General features: G+C 47.5%; 1 protein-coding gene across 2 annotated transcripts in view; it reads left to right on the forward strand.

Annotated features, from left to right (window-relative positions):
- Positions 1-18,798, forward strand: part of sgsm2 (small G protein signaling modulator 2) — a 65,287-nt gene that overhangs the window by 10,549 nt on the left and 35,940 nt on the right. For both annotated transcript variants that reach the window (XM_006641057.3, XM_069184424.1), the window contains exon 2: positions 1,745-1,820. In XM_006641057.3, coding sequence (XP_006641120.2) covers positions 1,745-1,820 — 76 coding nt within the window. The remainder of the gene's footprint in view (positions 1-1,744; positions 1,821-18,798) is intronic.

Raw genomic sequence — 18,798 nt, forward strand, 5'->3', positions numbered from 1 at the left:
GGCATAAGATGCCTTTGTCCCAGATCTGTCCTTTTTAAGGTCATAGTAAAGATTTCTAGTAGGGGTCCAGAGGGCTTGTGTGTCTGTAGGTTTTCCGAGACTCTTCCAGCGCAGCAACTGAGAAGCTGGGAGAAGCTATCTGACTCGTCCAGTGAATTTAATAAAGAGCTGAATGTGGTTGTGAAGAGACCAGCTGGACTGAAAACCCATAGAAAACGCTGGCCCTCTAGGATGGGGACTTTACACTGGGGTTCCCCGGTTTACAGGTTTGAAGGTGCAGAACTATTGAGACATACAGTATGGTCCTTTTTTTCACATAAAAATGGAATTGCAGTTTCAAACTTCTCTGGGACTTAAGCAATAAAAAGAAATGTTGCAGGAAGACGAGCAGCCTGGCATTTCTCGTCAACTGCATTTAAGCCTGCCTGCGGTTATCTCGGCTTCATAACTAAAGGCTGACCCTAAGAGATGTTCACTCTAATGCACTGTGTTGAAAGCAGAGCTGAGTACAGTGCAGCAATAGAAGAACATGAACCCGTGCCACAGCACATTAAACGTGTACTATATGAGAGCTAACACTGCAGATCTACCATGGTAAAATTCTGTAGGTGGAGTTTCAGTAGGGGTCAGTTGAATATTTCAACTGCTTCTGAATTGGGAGGGAAACTGGTATTACAGCAGGCCTGTTGAGAGCGTGAAGAATCCTCTGCTCTTGGGCTATGAATAGAATGCCCTGATTGTCCTTAGAGGCTGGTGTTTTGTTGGAAGAAGTCTCTGAGGAGTGTATTTCCAGAACTCCTCCCTGCTGTGTGGTGCATTTGGCCCTGGTGGTGGTCTCGTCTCTTTTCCTTCGCGTGTCATTTCTGCAGTCTGCCTTTTCAACCTCCGCCACAAAGCAACTGAGTGCACCTGGTCTCAGTGTTTCTGAACCCTTTTCGCCCCGCAGCACACTTGCATCAATGTAACAATTGTGCAGCACAGCGCCCCCTTCCCCCCACACACAGTTCACCAGCCTGTGCACGTTATTAATAATCCGAACTAAATTTATTTCAATGTTTAATGTGCATTTGCCTCAAAGTGCATAGTCGCATGGTCCTGAAAGGAGAGCACTTGCTCAGGTGCTCCCATTCTCCATTTCGCTTTTTTTCTGTCCGTCAGACCTGCAAAACTGAACTCACACTGCGTGTTTCCTGCGTGAACGTTCTCAGAGCTCGGCCTCTGTCTGGTGTATACACCAAACAGGCAATCAACATGAAGCTGGTTGCACTCCTGTATGTGATTTAATTTTATTTTTCTCACCTGTGACTCTTCCAAAACTCTGAGGCATGCACATTAAGGCGCTTCTGAGAAGCCGGCACGTCCGAGCTTTGGCAAGGGATGCTGATCTGACAAACTGCGGAGTTTTTCTTGCACCAACGCTTGTGATGCCTCAGAAACGGCGCGATTGTCTGTTTCTGAGAATTACATCACTTGAAAACCTGCATGTGCTAATTAGACATCAGCAGGCAGTTGTAATGAAAACAGTTCTGATCCCTTCTCCAGGATGACGAATTGCTTTTATCTTGTGCTGCTGTCCAGGAAGCTCTTTAGATGTTCGGTCTATCTTAAACTGGAGATTTTTGTTTTCAAGGGGATGCAATATTTTGGCTGGGCTTTTCTTTCAGCGGGAGTGTTTGCTGTGCAAGCCGTGCCAGGCCTGCTGAATCCCTGTCCAGTTAATAACTGTCCATGTTTGTCCTTCCAGGTGAAGCAGATCATGGAGGAGGCAGTGACCAAGAAGTTTGTCCACGAGGACAGCAGTCACATCATCGCGCTGTGCAGTAAGTCTCTGCCCCATGCTCTTGAATGTGCCAGGTCTTCACCTTGTCCTCTTTAGTGCTGCTGGACTTGTGGTTATTCCAAACCTTTGGTTAACGATTTGGAAGGACAAAAATGGAGCTAGTTGGTAAACTAACTTGGTTGTGGTCACCTGTCAGAGTCTGGAATCGTTCACATCACCTTCGTGCTGATCAGTTGGTCTGCTGATGGCTGTTGTGTATTTATTTTGATTTTTATTCCAACCTCTTTAAAAAACGAGGGCATCGAGGAGAACTCCAAAACCTGCTGGGCTGGGAATTTCACTGGCCTTCACTGCTCTGAACATCTAACTCTAATTCTGTACTGTAGTAGTGCAGATGAGTGGATTGGATGGGCCACTTGTCCTGCTCTGTCATCGTCTATTCCTCCAAAACTGGCAGCCCACTGAAGCTCTGCTGGTGTAAGTCTGGTCAGTGCCTGGATGGGAGACCTCCTGGGAAAGCTAAGGCTGCTGCTGGAAGAGGTGTTAGAGGGGCCAGTAGGGGGCGCTCACCCCGTGGTCTGTGTGGGTCCTAATGCCCCAGTATAGTGACGGAGACACTATACGGTAAAAAAAGGTGCCATCCTTCAGATGAGTCGTTAAAAATTCCAGGGCATTTCTCAAAAAGAGGAGGGGTGTTACCCTGGTGTCCTGACCAAATTTCCCCCTGGCCTTGACCAATCATGGCCTCCTAATAATCCCCATCTCTGAACTGGCTTCATCACTCTGCTCTCCTGCCTTTGCTTGCTGGGTGAGCTGATTGAGAAGAGATCTCCTGCTCTGATGGACGGCCTAGTGAAGATGCCTTGCCCGCAGAGATCAGCCACACCAAGTGAAATGTGGCCAAGCCCTTGTGATATCCCAGAGCCCGGAAGTGTCCTCTGACTCAGCTGGGTCTGTTTGCTGGCCCCACGCCAGGGTGAAGGTTAATGTGTCCAGGCCCAGAGATTCTGAGCTGCCTGCTGTGAGTCACGCCTCCGCTAACATTTCGCCTTGCCGGGAGTGAAATATCCCAGACAAAGGCAGCTGGGTTAGAGGCAGGTTACAGCCCCCATTCACAGAGCACGTTGAGCTAAAAGCAAACAACTCATCAGGCATGGGCGCCTCAGCCAGATCGGGGAGTGTCAGAGTAGCCAATCTGGTCCTGTGGTTTTATTGGGCTTTCAAAAGTGACTGTACACACCCAGGTTCATACATGTAAGGGAAGGTAAACTTTAAGTTCAGCCTTTTTATTTCTATAAACATTTTGCCCTCTTAGGTAGTGGAATACCAGTGTGTGTTTTTCCAGTATGAAAGTAATAGATGTATACAGGATCATGAAAGAACTGGATTTTATGTAATGCATTTCACCCAGCAACAGACCTCCAGTCACATTCCAGCACCACTGCCCAGCTGAGATGATGATAATAATAACCACCTTGTTTATTATGGGGGTCCCTTACATTCCTTAGACAAAATTTCTATTTCAAGGCTTTTAATAAAAATAATTCCTTCACTTTTCTGGACACTCCACTCAAAACGCTTTACAGGTAATGGGGATCCCTTCCACCACCACCAGTGTGCAGCCCCACCTGGATGATGCACCAGTCCTCTCCCCACACACCAGCTCTCAGTGGGGAGGAGAGCAGAGTGATGAAGCCAGTTCAGAGATGGGGATTATCATGAATGGTCAAGGCCAGAGGGAAATTTGGCCATGACACCTGGGTGACACCCCTATTCCTTCTTTGAGAAACTCCCTGAGATTTGGAATTTCCATGGGGAGTCAGGACCTCAGTTTTATGTCTCATCCAAACATAAAAAAGATGGCGCCTTTTTTTTTACAGTATAGTGTCCCCATCACTATACTGGGGCATTAGGATCCACACAGACCACAGGGTGAGCGCCCCCTACTGGCCCCACAAACACCACTTTAAGCAGAGACCTTAGCTTTCCCAGGAGGTCTCCCATCCAGGTACTGGCCAGGCTCACAGCTGCTGAGCTCCAGTGGGTGGCCAGCTGTGAGCTGCAGGGTGATAGGGGCTGCTGGTTCAGCTGCGCCGGCTGTCGTGTGGGGTGCCTCACCTACCAGCAGAGAGCCCTGCTGTGTGCCCATCGCCGTACTGCTGCCTCACAGGCAGTCAGGCGGCGGGCCTGCTGGTCCCTTCGCTCTGCAGCACAACGCCAGCTCCGCGGCTCCCTGTCGGAGATGAATATCCGTTTTGTACTCTATCATTTACTCTGCCTCGGCACTTCTGACAATCTGAATTACTCTCGGGTTTGGAATGATGAGTTTCTAAGATGGTGCAGCACCTCAGTTCTATTTTAGGAGCGTGCTTTAATCTGATAAGCAGATGGGAAGAGATTGAGTTGCAATTTCCTTCAAGATCCTTCAGCTTTAAAGGTCCTGTTTTAAATAGAACTGTCAGGACGCGGTTGAGCTGCACTGTAATTACTTTATCAACTTAATACTGGGGGCAATTTAACACAAGACCTTTCTAATTTCAGTTTTATTATTATTTTAACAGCCTCATTCCAGGGGATTTTTTTTTCCCACAAAGCTTTTGCACTGTTTGTCATTTCCATCACGCCAAGATCTTACCCCGGGTTCTGGCTGAATGCAGCACAGCTCTCTAGACAAGATTTCTGGAGGCCCCAGACATCAGATTGGCATCCAGTTATGTCATAACTGGGGGGCGAAGAGGCATAACGGGGGTTGTTCACAGGCAGGCCTTCGTAGAACAGACATGCAAAACAGCTGTAAGGAAAACAAAAAGGCTTTTATAATATCGTGCGAGAAGCACCCAAAAATATATACAGTATATTCACAAATCATGAGAAAAACTCTCTTTAAGCTTTCGCTAGTCTTTCAATCCTTTTCCAGCAGGAGATGGACAAGTAAGATACTGGCAGCAAACTTCAAAACGCTTTTTGCTGAACTCTTCAGAAGGAGTGAAGAATCCGGTAGCTCATGCTTCTAAACTCCGAAAGTCCAAAGTCATGTTTTCCTTCCTGCTCCCTTCCTTTCGTGAATATGCCTGAAGAGCAGAGGTTGGCGGCCACTGGAAGCCTCTACTTCCTGGTTTTTTAAAAGTCACCTGACTAAGTGCTGAAAAATAATTGGTCAGGTGACTTTTGAAAACCAGGAAGTAGAAGCAGTGTGGCAGGTTGTTCCCCATTACTCTCTGGAGAATGTGGTTAAGACACAGTCTTATACAGTGAAGCAGTTCAAGCCTGCCGTTTCTCTGATTTTTACTTCCTATCATTGCATCCCATTACATTTAAGGCTAGCGTATTTTCAGATTACTTGTCAAACCTAAATGTGAAAAGAAGTCAAGTGGGGCACATCATGTATGTCTGTCGGACACCTTGCAGGGGCAGTAGTATCTCTCAGGCTGCACTGTTACAATACTTACAACCTTACAACTTTAAGGTGTTCAAAGGGCCTTTGTCTGAGCTTCAGATGGTCACAGACTCTTTTAGGTTTTTATAGAGATCTCATCTTCATCAGTTGACCCAAATGGTTTAACTGCCCCAATGGTTTTATTTTCAAGTTCCTTTACCTTAGGAGATCTTTAAATACAGCCCATTTCTTGAAACATTTTCTTGAGCCCTGGTGGGTAGAGTGTCCAATTATTACCAGTTGATTCCAATTACAGCTAGGCTGGTTGGAGAGCTTTGGGTAGATGGAAGACTCAAGCTCCCTGCGCCCCCTCAGGGAATGAAGTTTGAGACCCATGGACTAACAGCACTGGCTTTTAATTTAAATTGAATAATGGCAGCTCTGAGGGTTTCTGGGTGCGATGTGCCAAAGGGTTTAGCCCTGCCCTAGTTCTTTGGTTCCCGATAGTGCCTCTGTCACTCTGCGTGCATTAGTGGTATTATGTGGATGGCCTGCGGTCACTTAGCGCCTTTATATTTGGGTGGGAGAGGGCCATTACAGTTCTGGCCTTCTGCAGAGAGGCAGCTGTTCTTGGCTGCTGCTCTGCTGGATGTTAATGTGGTAGGCTCTGTCTCACCACTCGGCCTTGTTGATTGATCAGTGTGAACAGTTTGGATGCTTTTGGTCCCACCGAATATGGAGCTTTTAGATTGAAACCTGACCTTCCTTTCTTTAGGCTTTTGCATATGTGTTTTCAAAGCCTTTTACAGAGTTTGAAGTGCATTATTCCTATTATATATGTAGGCTAAGAAAAAAATGTAACTTTCATGTGCAAAAGGCAAGAATGCTTAAAACAGCCATAGCACTCAATGTGGACTTCTACTGCCAAGATATAATAGAAACACTGTGAAAACAAGAATTATTTAACCAGGGTTTCAATGGATTTACTTTATATTTAGAGATTTTATGAAAGCTTTGATTCCTCATTGCCACTGTTGCGTACACACAGATGCGGAAAACGTATTGGCGGTGTAATGACTCCATTATTAAATTCATTTTTTTAAGATCACTTTATTGGGCATATACAATTTCTTGCATTAGGAATTTGTCTTTTCGCATACCCCAGCTTGCTCTCCATGAGACACAAAGACAGGGAGAGAAGCTTGGGGTCAGAGCGCAGGGTCAGCCATTTATACAGCACCCCTGGAGCGGCTGGGGTTAAGGGCCGTACTCAGGGGCCCAACGCAGTAGGATTCCTCTGCCGGACGCAGGATTTGAACCGGCAACCTTCCAGCCACAGGCGCAGATCCTGAGCCACAGAGCCACCGCTCCACCCCGTTTCAGATCCAGCTTTGATACAGGTTTTGACTCCACAGTCTGGCTGCAGTTGTCTGTATCCCAGACAACGGTAAAAAATAAAAAGAGAAATATTTGGATTTTCTGCCCATACATGTCCTCAGCGGCCACAACATCAGACAATACGTACATTCATATATTTCAGATGAGAAATGTCTGAAAAAGTGTTGCTTTTCTAAGTGGAGTTACAGCCTATGCAACAACACACTTCCATATTAAACAGCTGATTCAAAATAGTGGTTTGAGCAGTATTTTAGTTCTGAAATATTACTTGTTCCACATGTTGTACTTTATTGTACCACATGTGGTCCTTTATTGCTGTTCCAGGCACTTAAGCCCCTCCAACATACATCCCGCAGACAGAACATGCATCCCAGGCCTAGTAATAGCAAGTGTGGATGGAGACATCTACATTATGAGAGCAGTTAACTGTGAAATAGCACCAAGCAAAAGTGAATTTTCTGTAGTGTAAATGGAACTCGTATTGCTCTTATGTTAATTTGCCTTGAAGCATCTTGAAGTCCCTAAATGGGTTAGCTGACAGGAAAGTGGAATGAGTAAAAACAGGACCGTCGAAAGAACAAATTCTGTACGCTAATACGGATCTGATGATGTCATTTAGTCTCCACCAGTTTGATTGCCACCCCCTCCCTTATGCGGCTCCTATTAAAGCCATTTAATTCTAGAACATTTTTAATGAATTCTAATGAATTGGAATGTTGGCTTGCTGCTATTGTTTCATTATCGCGGGGGCCACGTTGTGTTTGTGTGTGGGTCTGGGTCTGCTTAATTACAGCATTTTCATGCGTCTCCTTCGCCCATTAACACTGGCTCACGGGGAGCATCTGAAACAAGACTCTGCCACGACACTTCCACAGCTCACAGCCGTTTTCTGAAAATGCTACAGGCCCCTTCCTGCTGCAGTGGCTTTTTTTTCACCTGCTTCTCTTTTTGATGGCATCTGCCCGTGTCTCTCACAAGAGCCTGTGGCTGTTTTTTTGGCTTTTTGTGGTTTGAGCTGCCTGGAAATCAACCATAGACATGATATCAGGCAGGCCATCCTACCTGATTAAAGGACCCTGATTTTGCCTTGGTGCTCACTGGAGGGAGCTGGTCGGGGAGGCGTTCACATTTCTGCCTTATTTTCGAGAGGTAGAAAGGGGTAGTTGTCCACTGTGGGATGTGCCAATCCAAGTTTTGTTTTTTTGTTTTTTTGCTGGAGCTCTTGCAAGTTTACAAAACCATTCAGTCATTTCGCCTCAGCCTCTGTACAGTGCACAGTCATTGGTACGGGGAAAAAAGATGAGTTTTCTTGAATATGGCTCTTCCTGAGGTCTTTCCACTCGATAAGGGCGAGTCTGGCGCTCTTGGACAAGGCTGTGTGGCGCTCTGTAAACCGTCAGCAGATCCTGCTCTCGTGCATTGGTTTCCAGCATCCTGGTGCGTTTTCATGTGGGGCAGAAGGGCGTTAACACCGTGTGTGTGTGGTCTCTGTCGTTCGGAAAGGTTGTCGGTGTTGTGATTTTATTAAACGGTCAGTCCAAGTTCGTGCCGTGTTTTGATGGTTCTGCTCATCTCGTGGTTGGGAATCCGAAGGGATCACACAGCTGAAATGTGTTATTTTTTTGCCTTTCTTTTCACTTTGCAGCATGTTATTAACCTCTACCTTGCTTGCCCTGTCCCCGTCTTCCATCCTCTGACACGCACACGCCTGCAGTAGAACGCACGGCTCTCGAGAACACGTTCATGAAATGGATTTCTTTTCAGAAGTCAAGAGCCTGAAGATCTGAGCAGTCAGAGTGGGGCTTTGTCTGCTGTGCGTGCTATCAATAGGCTTGCATGTAACAGTGCGAACAGTGCGGCCCTGCGTTGCCTTTGATATAGCGGGAGGTGTGAGTGCACTGACGTGGGTGGTGCTGTGTGTGAGTGATGAAGAAGATATGTGGGGGGGAGTGGGGAGGGGGGACTACTGCTGAGCTAAGGCTTGCGATAGAGGATCAATTTCGGCAGTCACGATTCTTCCCTTCGAGCTGCGTGGCTCTGGAGGTAATCATCTTGTCGTGTTTAACTGATTCCCTGCTTACGCTGCCATGCCTTAATTCTCTCTCTTCCTGTCAGCTTTATTGCTGGACCTCCAGGACTCCCTTTTCAGTCCATTCGCTTGCATTGCACCGGGTTGTCTTCTAGATCCCCGTTCCATACTGAGCACGACCTGAGATGCTTTGCCGAGATGGATGGCTTAATATCAGGTTGGTGTTGGAGAATCAATCATTAAAAGAAATCGAAAGCCTAGCCAAAAACAGAGTCATTCACAGATATATTGACTCCTTCTGATGGGCGGTGGGGCTCCCACTGGGAGACATTCCCAATATTGGCCTCAGTTGTTCCTTGCTAGGTTTGCAGTCGTTGAACTCACTGCTGACTCGAATCATTGCTCCACTGACAGCCGAAAAGAGGAAAATAAAGCAGAGGCTAGTGCTGTTGCCTCACAGCTCCAGGGTCCTCCATGCGGAGTTGGCATGTTTTCTCTGTGTGTTGGCAAGGGTTTGAAACTGCTCCTCTCCCCCTGGCGCTGCCACAGACTGGCGTCTGGGCAGGGGAAGCCGTGACTGCTGTCAGTCTCTCTCTGCAGGGCGAGTGGGCCTCCTGCTGCTGGAGGGGGGGCAGAGGCCGGCACAGCAGCTCTCCTTCGCTCGGGTGGAGAGCAACTGTCCGCCGGGATTGTTGGTCATCCTGTTCCCCTGTTTACATCCCGGCTCCAGCGCTTGAGTCCTCGTCTTGCTTTGATCCTCTTCAGTCCAGTGGCTCTTCAGCATGAATCACAGCCCTGTGCCCCCGCCCCCACCTCCCCACCTCGCTGGGTACAGATTGTACTGTCGTCTCCTCTCTGACGTCCGCAGATTAGTCAGTGGCAGCAATCGGAGCGGAGCTGGATAATGGCAAGTGTGCAACATTGTGTGTGTGTGTGCGCTCATCTCTGAGCCCCGCTGTCCTGCGTGTCTGTGTGTCTTCCTTGCCTCTGTAGATGGAGGTACTCACTAGGATGGGGACAGCGAAGGCAAATTCATTACTCTTACAGCTACACACTTCCTAGGAACCAAGTTTGATTTTTTTATTGGTAATTGTAGGAAGCCAACTAGGTGCTCGTTTGCATCTTCATACCTCTGCAAAGGATTTTTATAACTTGAATTCACAACCTTCTGTTGATTTATGAGTTAATAGTGAAGCTATTTTTACATTTAGGTATAAAACTGCTCCTCTCTCCGGGTCCTGGAGGGTGATGGCCCTATCACTTTTGTAGGGAACTTAAACTCCACACTTTCCAAATTGGATGCCAGTCAAGTCAAAAACAGAATCGATAAAGCCGTTAAGCGGTGGGGTATATTGAAAGGCTGAAGACCACTGGGGATGCTCAACACCAGAATTACCGGTTTAAATTGAGAGATGCTTGTCTAAGCCTTTACATTTAAATGGTTCCTTCCTTTGTAGAAAAAGGCCAGTACAGTTCCACCTCCCACAGTGCTGGCTCTTGCCTCTGCAGGGTGCTCTCCGAATCGATATCACCCTCATGTTGCACAGCATACCAGAGCAACAGGCAGGGATCCCTGTTGCATGCAAGACGTTTGAGCTTTGCTGTCATTAGTCATTAGCCAGCAGCCATATCACCCTGCAACTCACAACTAGCAATCCACTGAAGCTCAGCAGGTGTGAGCCTGGTCAGTACTTGGATGGGAGACCTCCTGGGAAAAACTAAGGTTGCTGCTGGAAGAGGTGTTAGTGGGGCCAGCAGGGGGGTGCTCAGCCTGTGGTCCACGTGCCTAATGCCCCAGTATAGTGGCGGGGACACTATACTGTAAACAGGCGCCGTCCTTCGGATGAGACGTAAAACCGAGGTCCTGTCTCTCTGTGGTCATTAAAAATCCCAGGGTGTTTCTCGAAAAGGATAGGGGTGTAACCCCGGTGTCCTGGCCAAATTTCCCATTGGCCCTTATCAATCATGGCCTCCCAATAATCCCCATCTGTGAATTGGCTTCATTACTCTGCTCTCCTCCCCACTGCACACTGGTGGTGGTGGAGGGGATCCCCATTACCTGTAAAGCGCTTTGAGTGGAGTGTCCAGAAAAGCGCTATATAAGTGTAAGCTATCATTATTATTATTATTATTATTATTATTATTATTATTATTATTATTATTATTATAATAGTGTTTGTGAATCATTACAGCAGGAAGCCAGTTGTGGGATTTCACTAGGCGCACAGAGAGGGGGTGCTAGGACCATCTAAACCAGCGCAATTCGTCAAGGGAATATGCTGCCGTAACAGATCTTATATCTGGGCCCTCGTTTGAATGGATTATAAGGCACTTCCACAGCAAGAGTGTTTTGTAATAATATCTGTAGTCCCTGCTGCTGGCGTCTTCATTGTCCCCGATTACAAAAGGAAGGTGGATTTAGTGGGTGCGCTACATTAATCTGTAGCTAAACGATTTTTAGCACGCTGGTGGGGTTTTTTGTCTGCGAGGGCCAGTAGGATGTGCTATATAAATCTGTGCCTGGCATGAGTAATGTCTGCGCTAATGAATAATGGATTTCCCATGCTGCTTGCCTTTGATCTCTGTGTGGGCGTGTCAAGTGGGTCCTCGTTTTCTCTTGGCTTTTGAGTGGAGAGTGTGGTTGGGATTTTCCTCGCTGGCCTTGCTTCTGCTCGTAATCAGCCCGTCGACGGGGGCGGGGGGTTTCTGGAGGACTGGCGGAGGGCTTGGAGTGGTTGTCGAGACGGTTTGGGAGCAGGGCTTTGGGCGGGGGAGGGTCACAAAACAAATCGGAAAGCAGGCTGGGACCCTTGAGTTAGTGGCAGTCCTCCTGAGCCCTAACGAGCCCTAACGAGGGCTCTCTACCGCACTACCCTGTCATCTCCTTGTCCGTGCTCCCCAAAAAGGCCCAGGTGGCAATGGGCTAATGAACTTTGCTTCTGCGTGTGCTGATAAGTTTATTTGCCGCTGCAAACTGATGGGCTCGGCTCCTGTTGGATTTAAACACAATTAGCTGAGGCATCCAAATTTGCTGTCTTTATTTTCTGTCTTCTTGTGTCCCAGATCCCCTTTCACCTCGCTACATCTTAATGTTCTCAATGGAGCGTGCGTGTGTGCTGCTGTTTTTTTTCTTCCTTTCTTCCATTCATCCTTCCATATTCTTGAAAAGTTTATACTTATTCAAGAATTGTTATTTTCTTGGGGGGGGGTGAACATGTATATATTCAGTTAAATTTTTCAGACTGGCACAGATTAAGTGCAAAATTGAGCCGCCAAAGTAACTCTAGAAACGAGATGCTATGAGAATAACAGGAGTGGAGCTCCGTAAAGACCTCACAGTGCTGGTAGCAGTACTCCAATACCTCGAATCGGAGAAATAGTAGAGCTTCAGATAAAGAGCTTCTTCTTCTGGGGAGGGAATGCAGAAGGTTTTTTCTTTCTCTTTATTCGCTATGCACAGCGCCCTTGGCTGTGGAAACGTACTCAATCATATTTAAGTTCCCTTCTTATTCCTGGTGAGACTTGACATCCAGATCTATTTCTGCTGCAGTGATCATCAAGATGGAAGTCATTGTTTAACCAGAGCGTCAGGAGAGAGCAGATGAGTGCCCTTGTTAAGACCAGTGAACAGTTCGGGAATAGCTGAAGATTCTATACTAGGGTATCATTTTTGCATTTTTGGGGGTGAACACATATTTTAAGTTTCGGTAACTGGTTTCTTCTATTTTTCTCAACTGGTGCTTACTGGGAGGGGGTCAGTGTAGGCGTGCTGCTATTGATCCTATTGCACAGTGCCTCGTGTCTTGCTTGGAGGTCCCCTGGGTGGAAACATGGAGGGGGTACCACTGATGGCAGGGGTGGCTGGGGGCGTGCTGCCGCCATTATACTGTTTTTGTTGTAACAAATGTAAAACTAATAAAAACGGGTCTCCAGTCATGCATTATTTATAGGTGCCTTTCAACGCTGGTTTTTCGAATGCTCTCCGCACACCAGGCTGCGCTTTGATCAGGAAGTGTAGGGGGCTGGAAGGGGGGGGGGGGGGAAACTGGAACAAACAGCCTGCCTTTTTCAATTATGCACAGCAACTTGTTGCTGTCAGCACGACCACATGGCTGTATTCGCAAATAACATCCACCCTCCCTACAATCAATAGGATTAGGATAGATGCTGCACGGAGAATAAAAAGACTCCCACGGACCGTACAGCCTCTGGAGCCTGTCTGGGCCCGGTCATGCTGTGAGGCTCCATGGCATGTGACCTTTGCCTGAGCCGCTCGGCGTGGCTTTGGAAGCTGATGTGATCCGTAGTGTGCTGCACTCTCTTCCCTCTGGCAGCCAAGACAGCCAGCATCGGAAACAGGAGTGTTTGTTCTGGGAGAGTTGTGGCTGATTGGCATTCATTGCAGCCCCGATAAAGCATCCTTCTTTTATTCCTGTCAATAAAAAAACAACCACAAAGCCACTTCTCCTGCCAAGCGCTCTGGGGAGTTTTGGAGGGGCGGAAGTGTGTGTACAAACAGGCCCACTGCCCTGCTCCGTTTCTCGCCTGCTCGTCTCCTGACGATAGCAGGATGTCAAAGAGAAACATTTGCACTGCGCAAGGCCTGCAGTTAGTGCACAAAATAAACATGCATGCATATAACCTGGACAGCTGTGTGCACAGCAGCCCCACAAAGCCGCTGGGTTCAGTGGTTCACAGTTCTTCAGGGCTGCAGTAAGAGGATTAACACTTTCCCTTCCTTCTGCACCCCCAGCCTTTCCTCCTCTTCATCAAAAACATCTTTTCCCCTGATGTCCCAGCGGCTTCACAGGCGGGAGAGTGACCATAATCGGGGCGCTGTTCCACGCTTCCCAGCCAGGTCGTGTTTTTAAGGTTCAGAGCACTGTCAAGACAGCTGTTGCAAGGAGGAGAAGGGGTGGGGGAGGGCATTTGATTGACTTTGCATTATGTGTGATTGCTTGAAGACCAAAACTGTTCATTTTTTAATTACCGCCGACAGCAGCTCACTCTAATTAGCGTCCCTGCTCCCGCAAATGTTTTAAACCACTGTCTTTAATTTACAGGTTTTAAAGAATCTGAAATATTAATTGCTCCTGCAGCGCAGAGCGTTAAATCAATGTAATTAAATTGTCCCTAAGAAAAAAGCCTGTAGATCAGGTCCCCTGTGACATGCAGTACTGTCATGTCACGGAGCCAGACGACGTCGCCTGGGCCTCAGTTTCAGCTCGCAGGTTTCAACCTCCTCCCGGTTCCTTCACTGGTGCACCGGCCAGGAGGCTGGGGGGTAATTAAGAGTTCTTTATTAATTGCAATTAATAGTGTTACAAATCGTGGGGGTGGGTTACGAAAATGGTGGGAATCAGGAATTGACCGAGCGGTTTAGTCCATAAGTAAAATAATTATTTATAACCTCCAACTTGTACGCGATTTCTCCAGAATATACCCGAGCAGCTGGTATAATTAGAGGCACCATTGATGGTGCCATTAATGAATTCTTTGTTCTCTGGCACAGCTTTAGTGAAGAGAGAAATAATCCAGGCACATTTGGATAAACAAATATTTATTGCAATGACTAGACACAGATGACACTCCACACAACAAACAACCGGCACACAAGTTACAGTATTTACAAACGAGGCTTTTCAGAGGCCTCACATTCTGGTCACCCAGAAACCCCCCCCAGACTTCTAACTGTTAAACTCTCAATACATACAGAGGCCCAATAAGAGAGAAGCTGCCTTTCTAAATAAATGCAATGCAACCTGCAGTTAAATCTCTCTCTCTCTGCTCCCCGGATGCCACAAAACACATGGGAGCCTATCGCCCTATTCGAAAATGCACCACAAGAAGGAAAGATGTTGCTAACCGAGGTATCTTTTTTTACCCAGGAAGCTCAAGTTCCCTTAAAACACAGAATAGCAGCGTCATTGGTGTGTTTGTGCTCTGAACAGTGCAGTTCGGCCATAGAAGGAGCCCTGCACCATTCATACCCCCACTAGAACACAGGAAACCTGGGATTTGTTCTCCATTAAAAGGCTTGAATATCCTTTGGTATGCGCCTGACATGCTGCCTACTGCAAATTGGCTGTTGGAGTCTTCACATTAGCAGCGTAATGACTGGATGTTTTCTCTTTTGGGATCATTCAGCCTTTACACCTTGGCTGGGGCAGTGTTACATGAAGTGGTAAAGGCCAGTGCAGTGTAAGCCCATGTCTTTGGCCTAATTGGTGGACCAGTCAGCAGAGTGGCCCGTTTGAAAGCGTGGATATTGAGGCTCATTAGGCCGGAGAGAAAGCTGGTGAACACGAGAGGGAATGCTCTCGATGGGGACAGATGACCTAAAATGACAATTTCTGCACTTTGTTTTCCAGTAGAATTGCCGGCCTTGATGGGGAGGTGTGTGGTGCACCTGTCATGTCTGTGTTCCTGGAGACGTGGGCGATCAGAGTATGGCAAACTTGACCGCAGCGAATCTGGATTTTTAAAATGGGGGAGAGACCGAGAGAGGCAATGCTCACCGGTACGACAGGAGCCTTCTCTTCCTCCGCCGAAGGGCCACGTAGCTTAGCTGAGCAACGACTCCGCTGCTGACGTGAGGCAGGGATCAGATAAGATCACTTTATTGGCCATATACAATTTCTTGCATTAGGAATTTGTCTGTTTGCATACCCCAGCTTGCTTTCCATGAGACACACAGACAGGGAGAGAAGCTTGGGGTCAGAGCGCAGGGTGTGCCATTGTACAGTGCCCTTTGAGCAGCTGGGGTTAAGGGCCTTGCTAAGGGGCCCAAAGGAGTAGGGTTCCTCTGCCGGCCGTGGGATTTGAACCGGCAACATTCCAGCCACAGGCGCAGCTCTTTAGCCACAGTGGTGGGGCTGGGTTCAAGCAACTCAAATAAATATTTAATCACAAGCTGCTGAACGCTGTCCTCTGTGTCACAGCCACCCCTGTAGGACAGAGTGGGTAGGAGAGAGGGTAGAGAACCGCATGTCCCTGGCTCCTTCCTGGGATCTGCAACAGGCACAACCCTCCTCCTTTTCCATGAGGAAGTGCTGGCCGACTCCAGCCGTCCAGGAACACCTGACCTTTTCCTCTTTGTGAGAGCTCATAATTCCCTAGTTCAGGGATACCTGGTCCTGGAGGCCTGGAGTTTTTACAGGATTTCAGTCCAGCGGGTTTTGGTTGTTTTTTTAGATAGGTTGTAGTTTTCTTTTTTTTGGACTGTTGACCACTTGATCTCAATCTTGCCCTGGATCACATAGCCTGGGTATTAGCCATGGGGCGAGACTTATCCTAATGGCTTTCTTGGGTATGTTCTTACTAGGTTTAGTTTTAGTGAAACCCGGTTTCACCTGTGTCCATACTCCTATGATCAAGAGAGCTCATTTTGTTTGGGGTTTACTTTTAGATTCATGATTGAGTTCGTTTTTTTCTGAGATTAGAAATGTCCATACTGTGCACAAGAACGGAGCAGGGAGGATTCAGGCTGGATACTCACCTCATCAGTTTCTGATCGGTCGGAATCTTCTTCTGATCCCTGTACGTGCACGGGCATCAGGAAGAAAGCACAGCTCTTTTTTTCCTTACCCTCTTTCCCACCTCAGTGTGATGATGGAAAGAGATGATTTAACAAAAGGAACACAAAGAGAAATAGAAACACAAAAATGAAGTCCAATAAAAACTCATCTCTTTTGAGCTGAATTGCAAAAGGTTTCATTCAACATTATTGGGAGCTTCTCTAATAACATTGTCAAGTGAATGAGAGAGAGACTGAAGACTTGAAGGTGTGGTATTACTCACTCAGATCTATTACAGTGATATAACCGCCCGCTCAAAGCAATTATATCCAAAGCAGCATGTCACTGTGCTTGAGATTTAAATAGCCCTCTTTGTCGCTCACTAGTAACAGGGGGAGGTCGACGCTGGAGTGAAGCTGTTTAATGGTTGCCATCTTCTGAAAGAAACCTTAATGCCTGTCGATGACGATGCCCTCCAAAAAGAAAGTTAATTGAAGTTGCTCGGGTTTCTTTATTTCTTTTTTGCCAAAAGCTTTATGTGGGTGTGCGGCGGTAATGTGTTGGGGACAAGTATCAGTCTCTGGTCACGTCCCATCAAAGGAGAGATCACAGCCTTTCCACGTTCCAAGAGCACACAAAAGGCTGCAAGCAAGAGTTTTGCACATAAATTGGTAAAGTCTACAAACCGGCGAGAGTGGAGGTGTTTGCACACAGTGTAAGTAGCTTTGCTTACCTCCTATCCCACTCTCTGTGCTTTTCTAGATGCTCCAACCCTGCCCCTGGGGAGCCCCAGTCTTTCAGGTTTCAGAAGTTGATGAAGCAGGCGTTACGGTTTACTTTAAAGATCATTTAGAGCAACCTCCAAATGCCCAGAAGGACTAGAGCTCTCTTTAATCAAAGAGATTACGTGCTCCACTCCAGCCCTTACTGGTGTCCCCAGTTGTCACTCTAGGACCAGGTTTGGAGACCACGTCAATCAGCCCCTGACCTTCTGCTCTGCTCCCATTCTCTGATCTGATCTGTCAGGCACGAGAGAATGGAAGCGAGCAGAAGGGAGGCATGTGAGAGATGGGCGAGTTCCCCTCACTCACAAACGCCGCGCAGACAGGAACCCGATCTAGCGTGTTTACAGTGATGCCTTTTCTGAAATGTGAAGGCGACTTCAGACTTGACTCGGGGAGCAGGATCACAGGGCGTCATTATAATTGGCTGTGTGGAAGGACATCTCTCCGACTGTGTTGACAGCTGCCTGTGCAAAGAAAAACCTGAACCTTTCTTGAATGGACAGCTTTTTTGCAATCCCCGTTGCATGCTTATACAGTATCTGTATTTCTGGGGAGCTTGCTGATCAGTTTCTAATCTTTTAAGTCAATTACCCTCTGTTTTGTTTGCCTTAATTAATAAGACCTTACCGGGGCAGCGCCAGCTGTTGTGCATTAAGCAGGAGAATTGACATGTTGCTATGGTGGGTAATATTCCCTTGGGGAATAACTCATCCAGAGTGGCCTCATCATGTTGCTCTGGGCTGTACAGAGCGATAACTCTGGACGTTTCGTCCTCACCTTTCTCTGGCGTCCATTTAAAAACCCAGAGTGCACCCCCTTTCTGTTGCAGTAGTCTGATAACTGGACGCGCTTTCCGGTAAACACAAGAGGCGTAAAAAAATAAAAGCTGTTAGCAGGGACAGGGTGAGAATTAAAGCTGTCAGTCAGAGGTAGTGGAGCCAGGGGCTAATAAACTAGACGATTCCCCCCCCACCTCAACGCACTGGTGGGCCTCCTGGTTAACTCTGCAAGATGAGGAAAAGCTGATCTGTCGCAGCAGTCCATGCTGGCAGGGAGAGAAGTGCTGAAGGGTGCTCTCGGCTGTCGTGAACACGCGGGCTAGAGGGCTTCCTGCTGGATGATCCCATTCCCTTGCTCCTTGCCCAGGTCAGCTGGGAGGAAGTGGAGAGCTGGAGCGGTCATTTTTCATTGTGCACTGCAGCCCAGCACATTGCACTTGAACATAAAAGAAGATTTTATTTCTGCCTCTCCTCCCCTTTTGGCTCCTCTGACCTCTATCTGCAGCTTCTTTCTCTCATTTTGTCACCTTTTTTTTTCCTCCTCCTCTTCCTCCTTCCCCCCCTCTCCTCTTCCGTTGAACTTCCCCCCTTTCTCCCCTGACGCTCACTTCCTCTCCTCTCTTTTAATTACAAAAGTCTTTTGTTTCATGTCAGCTTGATGCCGGGAAGAGCCGATATGCTCCCACTGATCCTTCCTCCTTTAAAAAAGACACTTTAATAGCCTGGTTCCTCCTGCCTGTCTGGGAGTTTATTTACTCCCCCCAGGCAGTGCCAGTCCTCATCTACAGTATAGAGCCTCTTTGCAGCACTGGGGGTAATCTACAGTCTTCAAGAATGCAGTAGCCCTGTGCCCAATGCAAAGCAAGACTTTGGGGAATCTATTGTGTCGCCCAAGAGGAATTAACATCTGCTTTCAATTTCTTTTGCTGCTCCTAACCGGTTTTCCTGTAAGTCGGGGCTCCTCAGCTTTCATTTCTGTTCGGATCTGCAGCTAGAGAACAGCACAACCCTCCAGAGGGCAGCTCTTCTGCTCGGAAGTCTGGGCTCCAGACACTTCAGGGGAAAAAAAGATTAAAACTGCAAAGCTCTTCCTCCGAGTCTTATCTCCACTGGGGCGCAGAGGGTTCCCAGCTC

This window comes from Lepisosteus oculatus, chromosome 26 (genome assembly GCF_040954835.1).
Source record: "Lepisosteus oculatus isolate fLepOcu1 chromosome 26, fLepOcu1.hap2, whole genome shotgun sequence".
Lineage (NCBI taxonomy): Eukaryota > Metazoa > Chordata > Actinopteri > Semionotiformes > Lepisosteidae > Lepisosteus > Lepisosteus oculatus.